Here is a 19206-nt window from a genome sequence, read left to right as displayed (position 1 = left end):
CCGCGCTCCGAGACTATGAATCCTAAGAGCATGCCTCGGGGGACCCTGAAGACACACTTCTCGGGGTTGAGCTTGATGCCCTTCTCTCTGAGGCATTTGAAGGCTATCTACAAGTCATCGACGAGATCACTGGCCTTCCTGGACTTGACCATGATGTCGTCCACGTAGGCCTCGATGGTTCGCCCGATGTGCTCGCCAAAGACCTAGGTCATGCACTGCTGGTATGTGGCCCCTACGTTTCTGAGGCCGAATGGCATAGTCACATAGCAGTACATGCCGAAAGGGGTGATGAAAGAAGTCGTGAGCTGGTCAGATTCTTTCATCTTGATTTGATGGTAACCGGAATACACATCAAGGAAAGATAGGGTTTCGCATCCCGCAGTGGAGTCAACGATTTGGCCGATTCGAGGTAATGGGAATGGAACTTTTGGACATGCTTTATTCAAACCGGTGTAGTCTACACACATCCTCCACTTCCCATTTTTCCTCTTAACTAATACGGGATTAGCTAACCACTCTGGATGGGACACTTCCTTGATGAATCCGGCCGCCAAAAGCTTCTGCACCTCCTCGCCGATGGCCCTGCGCTTTTCCTCGTCGAATCGGCGTAGGCGCTGCTTCACCGGTCTGGAGCCGGCCCGGATGTCAAAGGCATGCTCGGTGACCTCCCTCGGTATGCTCAGCATGTCCGAGGGACTCCACGCGAATACATCGGCATTCGTGCGGAGAAAGTCGACAAGCATGGCTTCCTATTTGCTGTCGAGGGTGGCGCTGATCCTCAGCGCTCGATCGTTGGAGTAGGTGGGGTCGACCGGGACGAGCTTGACGGCCTCTGTGGGCTCGAAAGTCCCAGCACGACGCTTGGAGTCGGGCGCCTCGCTACCAAGTCGGTCGAGGTTGACGATGAGGTGGCGATGTCGAGGAGCGCGGCCGCCATGGCCGGTACGTTCCGGCCTAACTCTCGGACCAGGTCTCGGCAGGAGGTGCCAGAGAGGAACGCCTGGACAATTTTTGAGTCGCCGACGCTGGGCAACTCGGTGCAGTGCTTGGAGAAGCGTCGGATGAAGTCTCGGAGAGACTCGTTCGGCCTCTGGCGACAACTCTTGAGGTCCTAGGAGTTCTCGGGGCGCACGTATGTGCCCTGGAAATTCCCGACAAAGACCTTTACCAAGTCACGCCAGTTGTTGATCTACAAGGGAGGGAGGTGTTCGAGCTAGGCTCGCGCTGAGTCTAATAGGAACAAGGGGAGGTTGCGGATGATGAGCAGGTCATCGTCCGTGCCGCCTAGCTGACAAGCCAGGCGGTAATCGGCCAGCCACAGCTCAGGGTTGGTCTCGCCGCTGTACTTTGAGAGGTTGCCCGGTTGCCGAAACCGGGCCGGGAAGTGGGCGCCGCGGATGGCCTTGCTGAAGACTCGAGGGCTAGGTGGCCCAGGAGAAGGACTGCGGTCCTCCCCACTATCGTAGCAACCACCTCGGTGCGGGTGGTAGCCTCAGGTGGGCCCATCGTTGTCGTGGCACCGTCGTCTGCTGACCACATCGTGGTCGCCTTGCGCCTCGCGTCGGTCGCTGAGGCGGTCATGCACCGAGGGGGCCTTGTTGGCTGTCGGTGCCCGAGTAGGCTCGGGACAAACCGAGGCCTCTCTATCCTGTCGAGGCGGTGCCTTGGGTAGTTCCAAGGCGCCCCCGCGCCGTCGAGAGGCGGAACTTTCAGCCTGCTGTACCGCGGCGGTCTCGAGGAGGTCTCGGAGCTCGCCGTGGACCCATCGCCCCTCCGAGGTAGAGGGCTCAGGCATTGTTCGGAGTAGCATCGCTGCTGCCACGACGTTCTGGCTAGCGCGATTGAAGATTGGGGGTTGCTCGCCCCCATCGTCGTTGTTGATGCGGTGGTTGACGTCGCAAGCCCTCCGCCGGGCTGCTCCGCCATCACCGCGACCTCGCTGCTCCTACTCGAGAGTGTCTCGGAGCTGCTGCAGAAGGAGTCGGTCTTGTTCGACCTTGGACTGAAGCTCCCGGAGGTGCTCCAGGTCTCGGCGTCGAAGTTCCTCGGGGGCGGGGATCTCGTTCCGCGCTGCCCGGGGCTCGACGTGTGGAGGTGTGGGGTCGCCTGCCCCCTCATGAGGCGGGAAGCGACTGCCTGCCCCTTCATCCTCATCGCCCGCGCTTGGCATCCTGAGCTCGACGTTGAAGCACTCACGAGTGGGATCGTAAGTGTCTTCGTCATCGGAGTCGGAGTAGCCAAAGCAGTAGTCGCTCGCGGCCATGAAGCGGCGCATGGCTTTAGGGTCGCGAAGCCCGGAGAAGTCCGCCCCAGCCCACGCCTCGTCCTCCTCCGAGGAGTCAACGTGGGTGTGGGTTGAGGTTGTGGCGATGAGGTCGAGGGCAAAACATTGGTGGCGTCCCGAGGGCACTGCGTGAGCGGAAGCGTAGGCGAAAGCGTAGGTGGCGGCGGCATTGCCCAACCCGAAGGGGTACGGGGACGGTGTCGTTGCCGGGCTCCGCTCCGCCGGAGTCGACTCCTCAGGAGGTGGCAGGGCAGAGCTTGATGACGGGGCATGGATGCGCGCCACCGGCGTCTTTCCCTTGCCCAGGCTTAAGCTAGACAGGTCCCCAGCCAGGGACTCTGTACCAACAGCCGGGTATGGGATACTGGCGGAGCGCGGTGCATCGCCCTAAGCTCGCGTGGTGTCGGGGTGGTCCCGCCCGCGTCGTGCCTATGCCTGGGCTGCTGGTGCGTGATGTCATCGTCGGTCGATGGGGCTCTGGGTGGGAGGAGTACCATATCGTACTCATATCCTAGAGACATGAACTCTAGGCTCCCGAACCAGATCACCGTGCCGAGACGCAGTGGTCGCACGGGGTCTGCCATCCGGAATCTATTGGGATGACTAAGCTGACACACAGTAGTTCCCCTACCTGGCGCGCCAACTGTCGGTGTTTTGGACCGGGGGGGTCCTCAACCAACTAGTGAAAGTGTACTGCGTGTTCCTAATCCCGGATGGTGATGCAAAGAGACACAAGGTTTATACTGGTTCAGGCAATAGGTGCCCTACGTCTAGTCTGAGAAAGCGATCTTGTATTCCTTGCACCGAGGTGCTTGTAGTAGGGGCTTACAAGCTGGGCGAGAGAGGGAGCTAGCCCCAGGTCTTTGTGAATTGCAGTGTGGGTTGCTTGAGATGTTGATCTCTTGCAGTGAAGGAGTGTGTGTGTTACAGAGTGTTGTGCGTTGCTTGCCTGGGTGTCTCCTCTCCTAGAAGCGGCCCTGGTCACTCCCTTTTATAGTCGAAGGGAGGCACAGGGGCGGTACATGTATTTGCTACGTGGCGTTCTTCGGCAGGGGTGTCATGTCCGAGCCCTGTAGCTTGTCACTGTGGCGGCGTGGTCGGTGGAGCGGTCTTGTCCTCCGTGCACTGGAGCGACGCGCCGGTCACGCTTGATCCCGTGCGACGTGGGAGCTCCTGTGGTGGCAGGCGTGCCTTCTTCTGTTGGAGGCATGCTGGTCACTGTATGTTTGACCTGCGCGGAGTGCCGAGGCCGGGTTGATGCGATGGCGCGGGTACGCTGATTCCGAGGCTACAGGAACTTGGCCCTGTGCACGACGTGGGAGCTCCTGCGGCTTGACGCAGGGCATGGCGCGTACTACGGATGACGTGCCGGTCCCAGAGTGCTGACAACGTGGAGAGCCAAGGCCCAGTCGATGCAGAGGCTTGACCATCGTGGGGGGCTCGGTGGACGCAAGTCCCGAGGCTACAGGAACCCGGAAGCGGATAGCCGAGGCTCCGAGGGAGCAGTTGGTCTTGTTCGTCGATTCCGAGGATACAGGGACCTGGACTTGACTCTCCACGCCGCGTTGTCCTTGGAGCAGGGGTTAGGCAGCACAGTGCAGCACGGGTGTCAGCCGTGGGCACAGTGCCGAGCACAGCGGCCGGTAACCCCTGCCCCGTCCTGTCCCGGACTGCATGGCGTCGATGTGACTCCCATCTCGTCGGCCACTCCGCTGTATCGTGCTGTCGTTCGGCTGACGTCGCGGGAGTGGTTGGACGCATTGGTTGGATGTGACGTCCTGTCAGAGAAATCGGTCAAGGCGGCGGTGATGGGGTTGATGCCGAGCCGGCCTCGAGCGAGTCGGTAACTAAGTGCTCGTCCGAGGCCTCGTGGCGTGGGGCCTCGGGCGAATCGGAGAATCGGTACCTCGTCCGAGGCCTTGTGACGCGGGGCCTCGGGCGAGTCGGAGAATCGGTACCTCGTCCGAGGCCTTGCGGTGTGGGGCCTTGGGCGAGTCGGAGAATCGGAACCTCGTCCGACGCCTTGCGGTTTGGTTCTGGGCCGAGCCCGCTTCGGGCGAGCCCGGATATTTGTTCGAGGTGGGCCGGGCGGTCCAGCCGGGCCTCGGATGTGGCGGGTTTGCCTGCGGTTGTTTTTTGGTTTCGTTATTTACAAGGTCTAAGCAATTTTTTCGGTTCTTGCTTAGGGTACCCCTTTTTATGGTGTCCGACACTCTCACAAAACCTTAAAACAAAGAATGTTATACTCACCATATAGTGCTCGTGCGGTCGACCTCATTGTACACAGGCGGGGCCAACGACGGGAACAAAATAATATTTGACCAACGGCCCAACGACGGCCAAAGTCAAGGTCTGTGGGATACAGCCTGACACTTTACTACTGCAGCTCTAATTGCAATAAAATTTGAATGTTTCACTTCAAAGAAAATAGCTAAGTGTTCCACTTCAAACAAACACAGATTATGACAACACAATTCTAGAAAACCATTTTAAAAGATCCTTCGTAGCATGCAACAATAGAATAGCATAGCAAAAACTTACAACGATGAAAATCTTTCACTGTATTCTTTGAATTAGGAAAACAGGAACTTAAAAAAGACATGAATGTTACAACGTAGGTTTCCATGAGTATCAATCAAAATAAAAATAAAACATGAATTGTTAAATAGGCTGAGAAGCAATGTTTTGCTTACATTCATATTCATTTTCCTCACAAAAAAATTCATATTCATTTGCTTACAAAATCCAAATTTCCAGTGCTACTATTTGTTCATGCCTTCCAATGTTTGTTCAACCCAACAACATTTGCAGATACATGAAGTCTAGAAATCTAAGTGTTTTGTAGCCTCACATAGCAGTCAATAAAGTTTAGGAGTGGGGCTCTAAAAAATGTTATCTAAACTCCCTCTTAATGAAAAACATGCAATGGTACGGTCACGAAAAAATTATATTCATAAATCAGTTTTGAAGCAAACCTGGTAAATAAATTTGAAGCAACATGTGAAGAATGGTTTCATGTAATTATATCAATTTTGCCTATGTATGTGAGCGAATGGGCAAACTCTGAGTTCTTAAATATTTTTTAGTGCACCCGGTCATCTTTGTTAAGGACCGCTCAGTTGAGACAAGCAGGTACTCTAGTGCGCAGGAAATTGAGGGAAGAAATCAACGACCTTACGTTTAATCTCCATGAATTTAAAAGATGATGCCAACCCATAATTCAGTGATATATATACTGAAGAAAGCTATCTATAGATCTCAACCACATCATCTGCACTTCAGAAGTTCTCACCTGATTTATTTGTTTACTTGAACTCCAGATCATATTTCCTTTCTACAAAGAGTTGGAGAACATAGCCATTAGTAGGATGGACTGTTAATATAACAAAACTTATAATAGGATGGAGTGTTATAATCGACCTTTACAGGAAGGGGAAGGGAACAACAACACCAGGCAACAGACTTGAAAAATGCATTATATAATGAGACGTCAACTCAAACAAACAACATAGAGAGTATAGTTGAACAGAGAAAGAAATAGCATATAGAAGTTCATTTTCAAGGAACACGACAGGATCTGGATCCCTGATTACTGCTTTTAGCAAACCTCGAGCATCTTCTGCAGAATATGGAGATAGAACTTTCAATCGGGGAACATGTGCATACCAAGCTGCATAGCACTGCATACTAAGACAGTAAGTAATTCCATCAAAGTACAGCAGCATACCTATCTGTAAATATTTACAGGACTATAATGTCCATGAGATGATATGCACTGCATGATTTTAATGTGACCTAAAGCTTACACCTCTTTCTCAGTAAACACATTTACATTTTATTTCCATTTTAAGAACAGTTCTACTAAATATTACAGTATGGAGATAAATAACTCTTGGAATGAACTATTTAGTCCTACAATTAATTAATCTATCCTCTGTCAATGTATGTCCCAGCACAAGACTTTCAGAACATTAAATCATATGGCATAACTATTTGTCTTCTAAAGAATAAGAACAGCAACAGAACAACAATATAGAGGTAAGTTTGTGACAATAACCTGCGAGTGTTGGGCACCAACTCCAGTAGTAGCACCATTTGGACCCCTGAAGACAATAGGTACAGATATCTGGCCAGCTGACATGTAGTTCGACTTGGCAGCTGAATTAATTATGTGATCAATTGCCTGAATATACAACAGTGTGTAATTAACAGATTTGTTTTTCAGCATATGGAGTCTCCAGTATTCATATTCTCAAAGATGGAGAGCGGTACCAGAATAACAAACATTATTGTTGCAGAAATTTGTAAAGACAAATTGCTGTGCAAGGAATTGTAATCACCAAACGTTCATCAGCGACACCATATCAGATTATAACCCCTCTGATTCAGTAATCAAATTAGAATGGATCATAGTGTTTAATGGATCTGACAGATTTTCCCAGATATTCTACCATGTGAAAATAAAGTGGAGTGAGGAAGTTCATGTCACTTTTTCTCAAGAGAAGAATGTCTACGAACATGTTAACATGCTGGTTATGTATATACATCTTTCTCCAATGAGGTGCTACTTAACAAAATGCATTACAATCATCAACCATTAGGAGCCATTCTAATTTATGTAATAAATGCTTTTTCTAAGAAATATAAAGCAAACAGAGATGAGCAAAAACAGATATGCAATAGGATGCTGCAACAAATAGGAATTTTCTGGGATTGCAAAGCATGTAGAGAAAATGTGTACAGAAACCAACGGATATGCCAAGGAGTGAAGAACAAATCAAAGCAAGCAAATAGTTAATAATTGAATTAGTATGGTGATTTGCAGAATTCATTAAACAACTGACCTGCATCGAAAAGTTAAATGTCATGAACTCTACAATAGGTCGAAGACCATGGTAGGCGGCACCAACACCCAATGCCAGTGAAGCCAGCCTGAACCAAAACAAATATGATCAGTATGAGAATGTGATCGGGTCAACCTGACAGCTTATGAATGGACAATGGTGATCAATTTGCGGGTTTATAACCTCAGTAATTGGAGTATCAAGAACCCTATCAGGGCCATACTTGTCAAGCAAACCCTTAGATATCTGCCACAATGAAGAGAAGCTCAATACCAGTAACATTCATATATTACTTTTCAGTTGCCACAGGGAGAGAAAAGAAGAAGAAGCATAAATCTTTGGAAATATTTTACTGACCTTGTATGCACCTTGGTACTCACCAACCTACCACAGACACAACAATTATTAAACCAAAAGAAGCAAGAATGGAACACAGAAAATAAATAAGTACAGGTACTGGTGGTACCTCTTCTCCCATCAAGAAAACAGAAGGGTCTGCCGACATTTCTTCAACTAATTGCGGTATTCAATGCTTCCCTTACAGTTATCTAAATAAGCAAAGAAATGGCTGTGTAAAACTTCACGCCAAATGTCAAGGTCATAACATAGATGTACATTTGTAGAGAACCCAGCCACTTTCTTGAATTAATAACCTAACATGACGTATAACTGTACCAACTGTCCCTGAGACCTCAAGGTATAGTTCAGAGAATGAGAGATCACACTGGATACTTAAGTTCTCGCTATCTACAGAAAACCATTGAATCACCAAAAACAACTCATTACGCCACTGTTCACAACAGGAAACGGCTGATTTGCCAGGAGCAAAAAAATTTGCCGGGTGCTTTTTGATCGGGCACCCGGCAACGGAATTCTTTGCCGGGTGCCAGGCCTGGAGGCACCCGGCAAATAAAGGCCTCCGGCAAAGCAGCCTTTGCCGGGTGCCGGCACTCGGCAAATTCTAGCCGTCGGCAAAAATTAGTCTTTGCCGGGTGCCGGCCACTCGGCAAAATATGGCCGCCGGCAAAGGTGGCCGGCTTGACGGCGGCCAGCTGCCGTCATCCTTTGCCGAGTGCCACGCCGTTAGGCACCCGGCAAAGAATTTTTTTATTTTTTTTAAAAAATTTCTTTGCCGGGTGCCCCATGACCTGGCACCCGGCAAAGGCTTCTTTGCATGGGCCGGCCTTTTTAGTCATGGGCCTTTGCCGGGTGCCAGGTGACGACGGCACCCGGCAAAGAATTTTTTTATTTTTTTTTAAATTTCTTTGCCGGGTGCCCGGGGTGGCACCCAGCAAATTATTATTATTTTTTGTTTTTTTTACCCTATTTTTTTGTGGGGACTTGCTACAGTAAATATATCCCTATTTCAAAATTTGGGACAATTATGAGTTTTTTAACTATATTTCCTTATTTTTTTCCGTTTCATTGAATATTTCCGACTATTCCAAATTTGAACTGCAGGTACATGAAATAATGGAATTTGGTCATTCAAAAAATAGTATTCATGATATTTAGGCTATGTCGAGGCCGTATACAGGAAGTGGCATGAAATGTCGCGCATCATGTTGTCGTAACATGACGATGTACTCGCGGGGGAAGTTTATTTAAATTATATAAAATCCAAACGATGTCCGAAAATCACGAAACTTGTCGATGTGTCTTGTTATCACATGTGGAGGCCCTGGTAAAAAATTGAGAAAGTTTCGAGCAAGTTGCGACGTCGGCTGCCTAAAACCCAGACATCCGGCGGCTCGCGGCCGCGGCCCCGCCCCGACGACCCCGGCGGCGCTCGGCCCGGCCGGCGCTCCTGCCTGGCCCCGGCGCCCCGGCCTCGCCGGCCGCGGCGGCCACGCGGCCCCACCTCGCCGGCCGTCCCCGACGAGGCTGGCTGCCCGTGGTCCGGCCGCCGGGCTCCTCCCGCCGCTGGCCAGCAGTAGAGGAGGTAGGTGGAAGAAGGGAGGAGGAAGGAAGAAGAAGAAAAAGAAGGGGGAGGAGGAAGAGGAAAAAAGAGAAGGGGAGGAGGAAGAAGAGGAAGAAAGAGAATGGGGAGGAGGAAGAAGAGGAAGGTGCCGACCCGACCGCCCGTCGATCCCCGCGCCGTCGCCAGCCCTCGCTCTTGCCGTTCTTGCCGCCAAGGTAAGCCCTACCCTTGTAGTGTTAGTAGTAGTAGTTAGTAGTGTTAGTAGTAGTTAGTTGTAGTGTTAGTAGTAGTAGTTAGTAGTTTTAGTTGTAGTGTTAGTTGTAGTAGTTAGTAGTGTTAGTTGTAGGGTTAGTAAATAGTAGTAGTTAGTAAGTAGTAGTGGTTAGTAGTAGTAGTTGTTAATAGTTAAGTAGTTCTTACTATTAGCATTGTTAGTAGTTAAGTAGTTGTTAGTAGTAGTGTTAGTAGTAGTTGTAGGGTTAGTAGTAATTGTTGTTGTACTACTTCAATACTTTCATGTGCATGGAAAGAGAACTAAAGTACATGGCTCCTCTTGATATATTGGTGGTTGTTGGCCTTCGTGTCCATGTTTGGTATATATGTGGTTGTTGGCCTTCGTGCCATGTTTGGTATATATGTGGTTGTTGGCCTTCGTGCCATGTTTTTTGCAGGTTTTGGGAACCTCCCTGTGCAGGGGAGGTGCTGCCGAAATTTTGAGTCGACACTAACCATTTTTGCCCTTTTTTGTAGGAGGACCTGTGGGAGGGACTCGACGACCCCGATCATCTTCGTCGGCGCTGCGAGTCTTCCTGCACCGCGTCGACTCGCCACTGCACTGACTCTCCACTGCCCCACTACCCGGACCTCACCGCCACCCTAGGTATAACCCCTCTATCCGTATGTGGTCTTTGGTCGCGTAATCTAGTTAGGTGTCTCCCGTTCGAAAGAGATACGGTCGGAGATATGCGGACCTTTGCATATCTGCGACCATATCTATTTCGGATTGTCCACGCTTTTTGGACAGCCCACGGATGCGTAATTGAGGTTAGTTTTCATGCTCTGCTCCGGTTCGAGACGGTGTTTCGGCATCACCTCTCCGTTGTTCTCCGGATACACACTCTCCCTTGCAGGACGTGTATCGGGAGAACGGCGGGGAGGTGCTGCCGAAATTCCGTCTCGGATAGGAGCGGAGCATGGAAACTAACCTCATCTACGCATCCGCGGGTGGGATTAGGACCTATCCTCACCTATTAGAGAGTAGGGACACCGCGTAGATGCAATTGATGGTCACCTATGGTGATGTTATATATGCTAGAGCATGGAGGACCGTCAGTGGATGTACATGGGCCGGACAAGTCAGGGTGATGGCAGCTATGAATGGATGCAGAAGACCGATCGTTTCTTGAATCGTGCATTTGGCAAGGCCGCAAAATTCCCGAAAATGGCTTTGTGTCCCTGCAGCAAGTGTGGTAACAGGAGAATGCTAGACAAGGAACTCATGTCTACACATCTGCACAAGAATGGGTTTACGCCGAACTACACCCGGTGGGTCCACCATGGTGAAGCCGATCGTATGAGAGAGGAGGTGGTGAGCAACGCGTCGAGGCTTTCGATGCTGATGCCGGGGTAGCAGACATGGTAGATGACGTTCACCAAGCACAGTTTGCTGAAGGACGTGAGGAGGCAGAGATGCAGGTAGCCGTAGATGCGTTCAAGTACATGATGGACTCGGCACAAAAACCCCTTCACGCTCATTCTGAGGTCTCCCAGCTGGATGCCATAAGTCGCTTGATGGGGTTGAAGTCCAATTTAAACTGGAGTCGAGAAGGCTTCGATAAGGTGTTGGCCGTGGTTGGCACCCTGCTTCCAAAAAACCATGTGTTGCCGAAGACCATGTACGAGGCACACAAGCTCCTTAAAGCACTGAAGATGCCATATGAGCAGATACATGCTTGTCCGAACGGGTGTGTCCTATTTTGGGAAGAACTCAAGGAGGCAAAGTACTGTCCGAAGTGTAAAGCCTCCAGGTTCCTGGAGGTAGAGTCTAGCGTGCATAATCCACTCCCTCGCTACAATGTTGATGAGAATGAATCCAACCTTAGCCTTTTCCAAGGGCAACTCGGCAGGTCAAGTGGATCGACCAATAAGAGGTTGGAAAATGAAGAGTGGCGCATGATCATGCTATGTGTTCCACAACCTACCCGAGGTGAAGTCGTTCATTGAGTAAGTTCTCAAAGAACTTGTTTAAATAAACTGTCACTATTCTCAAAGAACTTGTTTAAATACGCTGTCACTATTCTCGTGTGCACAGGAAATTTATTCGTGTATCCTGGCATCAACCAAGGGATCCTACCCCACGGCAAACCGACACCCTTCTTTCACGGGGTCCGGGAGCAGGGAGGCCCGATTTTATTTCTTGGTTCAAAACAAAGGTATTGTCCAATTTACCTCGTACCTAGTTCGAGATTTCGAGTTTCGCGTACTTAGTCCGGCAATCTTTCCTTCTTGCGCTTGCAGGCCCAAACCGATGCAACTATGAGTAAGGAGTTGAGACAGGTTGCAAATGGCTTCGACAGTAAGGTGAAAGCTTATTCAGGTTATGATGTGAATGGATATCGCTTTCACACAAGAAGCTACGAGCGAGCTCGGCCCCATCGAAAAACCACAAACAGCGGAGTTTGTACTCCCGGCACTGATGGCCTCGAGTATCATGGCATAATTGAAGATATCTATGAACTTGAATTTTATGGTTCGAAACCTCTTCGTCTCGTCATGTTCAAATGCCACTGGTTCAATCCTCGACTAACGAAACGGAGCCCTAATATTGGTCAAGTCGAGATTCGACACGATTCCATCTATCAAGGAAAAGATGTCTTTATTGTGGCGGATCAGGCCGTGCAGGTTTATTATTTGTCATACGCATGCCAAGGCAACAAGGCTCTTCAGGGTTGGTCTATTGTGCACCAGGTATCGCCACATGGTAGACTAGCTGTCCCAAACGATGAAGATTACAACTTCAACCCAAACACATATGATGGAGAGTTCTATCAAGAAGATGGGCTACAAGGGAGGTTGGTGATAGACTTAACCGAGGCGATTGGAATGGAAGTAGACAATGAAAGGGTTGATGACGAGGAAGAAGGAGATGAGGTGCAAAATGCCACGGACATAGAAATGCTTGAGCGATTACATTTAGATGATGACGATGAAGGCAAAATTGAACCTTCGGATAGTCTTGTTTATTTGGACAATTTTGATAGTGATGACGAGACATATGATCCAGATAATCCCAATAATGATGATTACTTCTAATACATGTAATACTATGTTATTTTGTAATCGTGTTTTGTTTATTTACTTAGCATCTATTTCTAATACATGTAATGATGTCTTGTTTGTTTCTTTTTGATTGCATGTGATTGAACAAAGATGGCGGGCGGCAGTGGGCCAAGGAACGTGAACTCGAGGTACCAGAGGGCACATCAGGACGCAGATGCCGGAGAGAACGCATCGAACGGGAGGAGGCAGAGGGCCAGGAGCAGCGGCAGTAGGAGGGGCCGGCCTCCTCTAGGCAGGCCGCATGACGTGCCGGAGGAGCGCCGTACCATGGACTCCTCGAAGGACGAGCAGGTTCTGGCGACGGACGAGGTTCGGGCGACGGACAGCCAGGGAGAGGCACAGGAGGGCGGCGAGGCCGGAAGTAGTTCCACTGCCTCTGCTGCGGCTAGCCCCTACTTGCGAGGTCCCTCAAAACTCCCTGGGCCACCGCTTCCTCCCCTACGCCCAGTGATCCGCCCCCAGGGGGACAGGTAACTAACTTTAGATTTAATCACAGCTACTTCATATAACCTGTCGAAAATTGTCAGAGAAACTAATAATGTTTGTTAATGACTTGTGCAGGCACTGGGAGGTTGTGTCGCCTGGTGACTCACGCAACCCCAACCACATCTTGGGGCTTGTGTGCAGGCACTATTACCCCGGCATTGTCACGCACAAGGGGACTGTGGGGCCGGCCAAATCGTGGGACCACTACAAATCTGCCCCCGACGCAGATTATGAAGACAAGCAGGAGCGGGTCAGGAGAGAGTTCTGGGTAAGTCTCGTTCGCACAACTTTGATCAATACATCGCATTCATTTGACACTTTTTGACATAATGAATTGATACATTGTGTCTGTCTGCAGACTTTTTTCAGGTGTGAAGAGGGACAGGAGGAGAGGGCGGAGAAGAACTTGGTGAAAAGTGCCAGGAAACGCATCAGCGACATGCACTACGAGGAGCGCCTCACTTGCATCATCAAGTACTACGCCACACGACTTGGTCAGAAAGTCAGCAAGACACAGGCAAGACAGATGCCTCTGACCCGGGAACAGTACATTGAGGTAAATGAAGAAGAAGAATACTGATTCGTTTTGAGATTAAGTAGCTTTCATTTGGTCGTCTTACATCTCAAATTCTTTATGACATGTAGATGATTCCATGGTGGTGCGAGTCCTTTGCCGACTGCTGGAAGATGATCGTGGACAGGTGGTTCACAGAGGGTTATATCCAGGAACACGAAGCCCACCGGGAGCGGGCTTTGCAGGCGACAGGCCCCACACACCACCAAGGCAGCCGCAGCCTCGGCGCGTACAAGCAAGCTTGGGTACGTGAATTCATTTTTAGTATTCTGACGCTCCATTCTGCATGTTTCTTCTAATCATCTTGTTGTCTTTCTCGCAGTCGGCGTCGCATGGTGGCCAGCCTTTGTCCACATTCATGGCGTATGGACTGGCCCGCAAGGGAAAGGCGACTTCCGCTGTCACCTTCAGCCCGGATGACCCACCTGAGTCGTACAGCAACCCGAGCGCCACACCTGCATCAGCTCCTACGCGTCGGACGTAAGGTCGGTCCAGGGGCCAGACTGGGATCCGAGCACCGACGACATTGATGGCACGACTGTCATGAGGATCGGACAGGGCAAGAAGCATGGGCAGTACTGGCTTGGCGATGGCACCCTCGAGTCCGGCTCTGTTCCCTCCCTCTCCCAGATCCGAGCAAGTACCCCGAGCGGAGGCCCGGCCATACGCCAACGGCCGTCCCCTTCACAGCAGCGGGTCGACGCACTCCAGGTTAGTCCAGTTTAACTCTTCGTACATTGATCTTTACATAACTTAGTTACCTTTACATTACTAAAACATTCGATTGAAATGTTGCAGGCCGATAACGAGAGGATGGCTCAGGAGCTGCGGGACCTGGCGGCGAGGACCGAGGTGGCCGAGCGGGAAAGACAAGCCGAGCGGGCCGAGCGGGAGAGACAGGCCAAGCAGCTGGCGGAGATTACGATGTTCCTGCAGAACTTTGGGCAAGTGAACGGTGTACCTGTGCCGATGTTCGCTCCAGCGCCGCCGCCAGTTGTAGCTAGTCCAGTGAGTATGAATCCATATTGCTTCGACTAGTGCTTTCATTAGATGACCCACTCTAAGCGCCTGAATCTCTTGTCCTTTATGCAGCCTCCGTCGGCGGGTTCGAATGACCCATCTCAGGCGCAAGCAGGCGGTGCCGAGTTTCCGTCACCAGGCACTCAGTTTCCTCCCCACCTTTAGTTTGTATCTCTTTTTCACCGCTTGATGGACATGTGATGCACTGTGATCCACTATCGACTTGTTTCGATGGTAATTGGACCTATTATGTTTGTGATGTCGTGTATGTGAGGTATTGTATTCGCGATGTGATATATATATATGTGTGGGATTGAGTTTGTGATGAGATGGATGTGATATATATGTGCTATACTGTCTTTGTGATGCTTCAGATGTGATATATATCTTTTATATGCTGTGTTTGTGATTATAGAATCAAAAAACAAAATAAAAAAAAATTAATTTTTGAGGCTTTGCCGGGTGCCCTGGCCCTGGCACTCGGCAAAGCTGGGAATTCTGAAAGGAATTCCTAGCTTTGACGAGTGCCAGGTCCAGGGCACCCGACAAAGTTTTTTAAAAAAAATTCTTTGCCGGGTGCCCCATGACCTGGCACCCGGCAAAGAAATTACGAAAAAAAAATAAAAAACTCTTTGCCGGGTGCCCCCTCGGTGCGACACCCGGCAAAGAAATTATAAAAAATAAATAAAAAAATCTTTGTCGGGTGCCTCTCCGGCACGGCACCCGGCAAAGAAAATTTGAAAAAAAAAATTAAAAAAATCTTTGCCGGGTGCCTCTAACATAGCACCCGGCAAAGCAAGGGATGACGGAGCCGGCGCCGTAACTACCACTTTTCTTTGCCGGGTGCCGGGTTTGCACTCGGCAAAGTCTTTGCCGGAGGCTCTTTGCCGAGTGCTGCACCCGGCAAAGGCTTTGCCGAGTGCAAAGTAGCCTTTTCCGGGTGCATTCGGCACCCGGCAAAGCGCCTGAATCCAGTAGTGGTTAGTTCAGTTATTCAAAGTTGGTTAACTTTTTTTCAGGTAAGCATCTACCACCTGAGCACCTGGCATCTAGTCAGTACACTGTTCACTCCCCCAGCATAGGTAGAGTACGGTGCCATGTTCCAGCCTAATGCCAGGTGCTCTTCCTCTTCACAAATGTAAACAGTATCACTGGTGAACAATCCATAATCTACACAAATGCAGTTTGCTTTTCCACAGCAAGCAAATTAATCATCATCGATCTGATACACAACTGCTCCATGGCCCAAAAACTTATTAGATTCCCCCCACCTACCCGTTTCCCTGTTCTGCTACTGCCATCCATATGTTTCCGATCAAGGTCAACAACAAACAACAGTCGCCATCACGCAGTATCCACCACCATTTACATCTCACAAAAGCGGAGAAAAAAAAGTTTCGAAAATCTAGTCGTGAGGAGAGGATTTCGCAGTCGCAGGAAAAGTAAGCATATGACAACACAATCGGCCGGCGAGGCGCGACACGGAGCACAGCGAGGAACCAATCTACCGGAACGCAAACGAACGAACAAACAAACGTTGGCGGTGGCAGGGAAGTCCGGGAGACGGCAACGAAACGATTCCCATTCCCCTCCCAAGCTTGGGGAAAACGCGGTAGACTCGGAGGCACGGCACACGCGCAGCGACGCGACGCGACGTGACGCGCGGGGATCGCGAGGAGAGAGTGGCGTGGTGCTCACCTCCTTGGCGGCAGCGGAGTAGGTCCTGCGGGAGCGGCGGCGGCGGCCGTGGGGCGGAGGGCATCGTTTTGTCACAAGGGGCGTACGTAGGAGCGAGGGTGCGGGATCGCAGCGGGCAAGACAATGGACCCACGTTGGAATGTCGCATCAAAAAGTATCAACGCTGTGTTCTTTTTAGTTGTAGGAGATAGAACAAGCTTCACCAATAATGTCATGATGCCAAAGCCCCAACCGTTGTCCCACAAAACAACTCCTAAATCAACCGATAGGCACTTAATTATTGGTACTGCAGGTTGGCGGCATACTCAAAGTGTTTCTGGTAGTGGTTGGGGGCCGGCGTTGTGCATCATGAACAGGGGCGAGGAGCAACAACAACTGGATCTGGAGGACATTCTGGTGAGTTTTGGCATGCAATCCCTTAGCATGTAGCCTTCTGTCGTTACTGAAGGATGTTCTGATGCATGTAAACGCTTATGCGAAACACAGGGCACCATGAGCACTGCTGCTCCCCCTGCAGCCGTCCCCGCAGCCGCCGGTGAAGAAGTGGCTACTGCACCTGCATCATCGGAAGCAGCAGCAGCTCCCTCGACGAGGAAGCATAGGAACCCGAGCCTGTACGCCAACGTACCTGCAGCTGAGATAATTGACTCGCTCCCCCTGGAGACGCGGCTCATGGTGCGCCGTCGGCAGTATGAAGGCTTCTGGCAAGCTGAGTTCCTACTCAAGGGCATGGCTGCCGCTGGCACATGCTTCGAGCCAGAAGCATCAGACATCTTCCTCGCCAGCTTACCCAAGTCCGGCACCACTTGGCTCAAGGCCCTTGCCTTCGCGACGCTCAACCGTGCCACACACTCGCCGTCCGACGGCCAACACCCGCTCAACCACCGGAACCCGCACGACTGTGTCGGCTTCCTGGAGTTCATGATCATCCAGCAGCAGCAGCAGCACGACGACGCCGGTGCAAGGGGTTTGTATGAGGCCCTCCCTTCTTCTCCACGGCTGTTTGCAACACACCTTCCCTACTCCCAGCTTCCCCATGCCGCCACGGAGGAGGGTTCCCGGTGCCGGATCGTGTACGTATGCCGGGATCCCAAGGACGTGCTCATCTCCTACTGGAACTTCTACAAGAAGGTGGCAGAGACGGCAGCCGCCACTGCCGGTGGCGACGGCGACGGCCAGGACTCTGCAGGCGTGACCAAATTCGAGGAGGCTTTTGAGCTCTTCTGTGAGGGACGGTTCCCCGGAGGGCCACACTGGCTGCATGCCCTAGAATACTGGCACGCGAGCCAGAGGAGGCCGGACCAGGTGCTGTTCCTCAGGTACGAAGACATGCTGGGAGATCCGGTGGTGGGTAACCTCAAGAAGCTAGCAGCGTTCATGGGGTGCACCTTCTCTGAGGAGGACGAGGAGGATGGGGTGGTGGATCAGATCGTGGAGCTGTGCAGCTTGGAGAATCTCAAGAGCAAGGACGTCAACAAGAACGGGAGTACGCGGCTGGGCATCAAGAGTGAGTCATTCTTCAGGAAGGGGCAGGTCGGCGACTGGAAAAACTACATGACCATGGACATGGCGGCGAGGCTGGATGAGATTGTTGAGGAGGCCACCCGAGGTTCTGGGCTCACCTTTGGGGACTCCTCACTCCTCGGTCGAGGTTAATTAAGCGTTCTCACCACCATCATCTTAGATCGATGGCACTGTGTTGGATCTAGAGATTACTGGATACAGTCGTTTCGCCGAGTGCCAGGGGCACTCGGCAATGGCCCAAAAACACTCGGCAACTGCTTTGCCGAGTGTAACACTCGGCATACAACATACGGCATCTTTTTGTCGGCAAACAGCTATTTGCCGAATGCTTTTTGTCAGGCACTCGGCAAAGCCTTTGCCGAGTGCCAGAAAAGTACTCGGCAAAGATTTACACTCGGTAAAATAAAAATGCGAAAAAAACCCAAAAATAATAGCAATTTTTTTTTTCGGGGGAGGCCGCCCCCAGCCAGCGCCCGCCCGTCTTCATCGAAGTCAGTGCATTTTTTGCGCTAAATCCGTGGCTAACGCGGCCGGCGGGATTCGAACTCACGACCTCTCCCTCGCGTATCTGATGCCCTACCACTGCACTACAATGTCACTTGTGTCTAGATTCCGTTATCTATCCTCATATATTATACTAAACCGAGAGTAAATTGCTTGTTTGAGGCCTTAAACGAATTCAAATCAAAAAGTGGTCAACTACAAAGTTTCATAACTTTTCGAGATCTACAATTTTCTTTTAGGAAGTTTTTCCATCCGAGGTCGTTTGAAAAATTCGAATTTCAAATTTGAGAGATTCAAACGTAGTTTTGCATGATAAGATGATTTCAAATTAAAAAGTTGTCAACTACATAGTTTCATAACTTTTGGAGATCTACAATTTTCATTTAGGAAGTTTTTCTATCCGAGGTCTTTTGAAAAATTCAAATTTTAAAATTTTCAAATTCAAACATCATTTTTGCATGACAAGATGATTTCAAATCAAAATGTTGCCAACTACAAAATTTCATAACTTCTCAAGATCTACAAAGTTTATTTTGGTCATTTGTTCATCCAACATAGTGGTAATAACATTGTTCACAAATCTTATATATCTATCTTCTACTTTCGTGAAACTAATATGAGAGATATGAGAGATGTAGATTTTATGAACAACGTTATTGTCGCTTTTTCAAATGAAGAAATGACCAAAATAAACTTTGCAGATCTTGAGAAGTTATACAACTTTATAATTGAAAAGTTTTTCATTTGAATTCATTTAGGGCCTCAAAAATTGCTTTGAAAAACTGATTTGCCGAAGGCAAAAAAAAATGCACACGGCAAAATGCCTCTTTGCCGTGTGCCAAAACAAAGGCACTCGGCAAAATACATCTTTGCCGAGTGCCAGAAAAAAGGCACTCGGCAAAGACGCATTTTGTCGAATGTTTTTTTTTTTTGCCGAGTGTATTTTATTTGGCACTCGGCAAAGACCGTCTTTGCTGAGTGCCCGATAAAATACACTCGGCAAAGCCTCCGG

At 50.0% G+C, this 19206-nt stretch overlaps 2 protein-coding genes and 1 pseudogene across 2 annotated transcripts; 2 read left to right on the top strand and 1 right to left on the bottom strand.

Moving 5' to 3' along the window:
• Window positions 1-5706: 5706 nt before the first annotated feature.
• On the bottom strand, window positions 5707-8304 carry LOC136480452 (pyruvate dehydrogenase E1 component subunit beta-1, mitochondrial-like; annotated as a pseudogene).
• A 5096-nt stretch (window positions 8305-13400) lies between these two features.
• LOC136480451 (uncharacterized) lies at window positions 13401-14649 on the top strand. Its single transcript, XM_066477987.1, has 6 exons — window positions 13401-13430; window positions 13520-13693; window positions 13771-13836; window positions 13887-14159; window positions 14247-14456; window positions 14541-14649. The coding sequence occupies exons 1-6, from the start codon at window positions 13401-13403 to the stop codon at window positions 14631-14633; spliced, it is 846 nt and encodes a 281-aa protein (XP_066334084.1). The 3' UTR covers window positions 14634-14649.
• A 1821-nt stretch (window positions 14650-16470) lies between these two features.
• On the top strand, window positions 16471-17822 carry LOC136482500 (cytosolic sulfotransferase 5-like). The gene is made up of 2 exons (XM_066479710.1): window positions 16471-16562; window positions 16653-17822. The coding sequence occupies exons 1-2, from the start codon at window positions 16515-16517 to the stop codon at window positions 17820-17822; spliced, it is 1218 nt and encodes a 405-aa protein (XP_066335807.1). The 5' UTR covers window positions 16471-16514.
• Window positions 17823-19206: the final 1384 nt, after the last annotated feature.

This window comes from Miscanthus floridulus, chromosome 9 (assembly GCF_019320115.1).
Source record: "Miscanthus floridulus cultivar M001 chromosome 9, ASM1932011v1, whole genome shotgun sequence".
Classification (NCBI taxonomy): domain Eukaryota; kingdom Viridiplantae; phylum Streptophyta; class Magnoliopsida; order Poales; family Poaceae; genus Miscanthus; species Miscanthus floridulus.
Note: the sequence above shows the minus strand (reverse complement) of the source record. Positions and strands in the feature narration are given on the sequence as shown.

Excerpts from the sequence above, each read along its gene's own strand:
- LOC136480451 (XM_066477987.1), top strand. The coding sequence starts at position 13,401 with ATGCCTCTGACCCGGGAACAGTACATTGAG. Across the intron at positions 13,694-13,770 it reads GCGCGTACAAGCAAGCTTGG|TCGGCGTCGCATGGTGGCCA; the intron begins GTACGTGAATTC and ends TCTTTCTCGCAG. Across the intron at positions 14,160-14,246 it reads AGCGGGTCGACGCACTCCAG|GCCGATAACGAGAGGATGGC; the intron begins GTTAGTCCAGTT and ends GAAATGTTGCAG.
- LOC136482500 (XM_066479710.1), top strand. The coding sequence starts at position 16,515 with ATGAACAGGGGCGAGGAGCAACAACAACTGGATCTGGAGGACATTCTG. Across the intron at positions 16,563-16,652 it reads TGGATCTGGAGGACATTCTG|GGCACCATGAGCACTGCTGC; the intron begins GTGAGTTTTGGC and ends TGCGAAACACAG.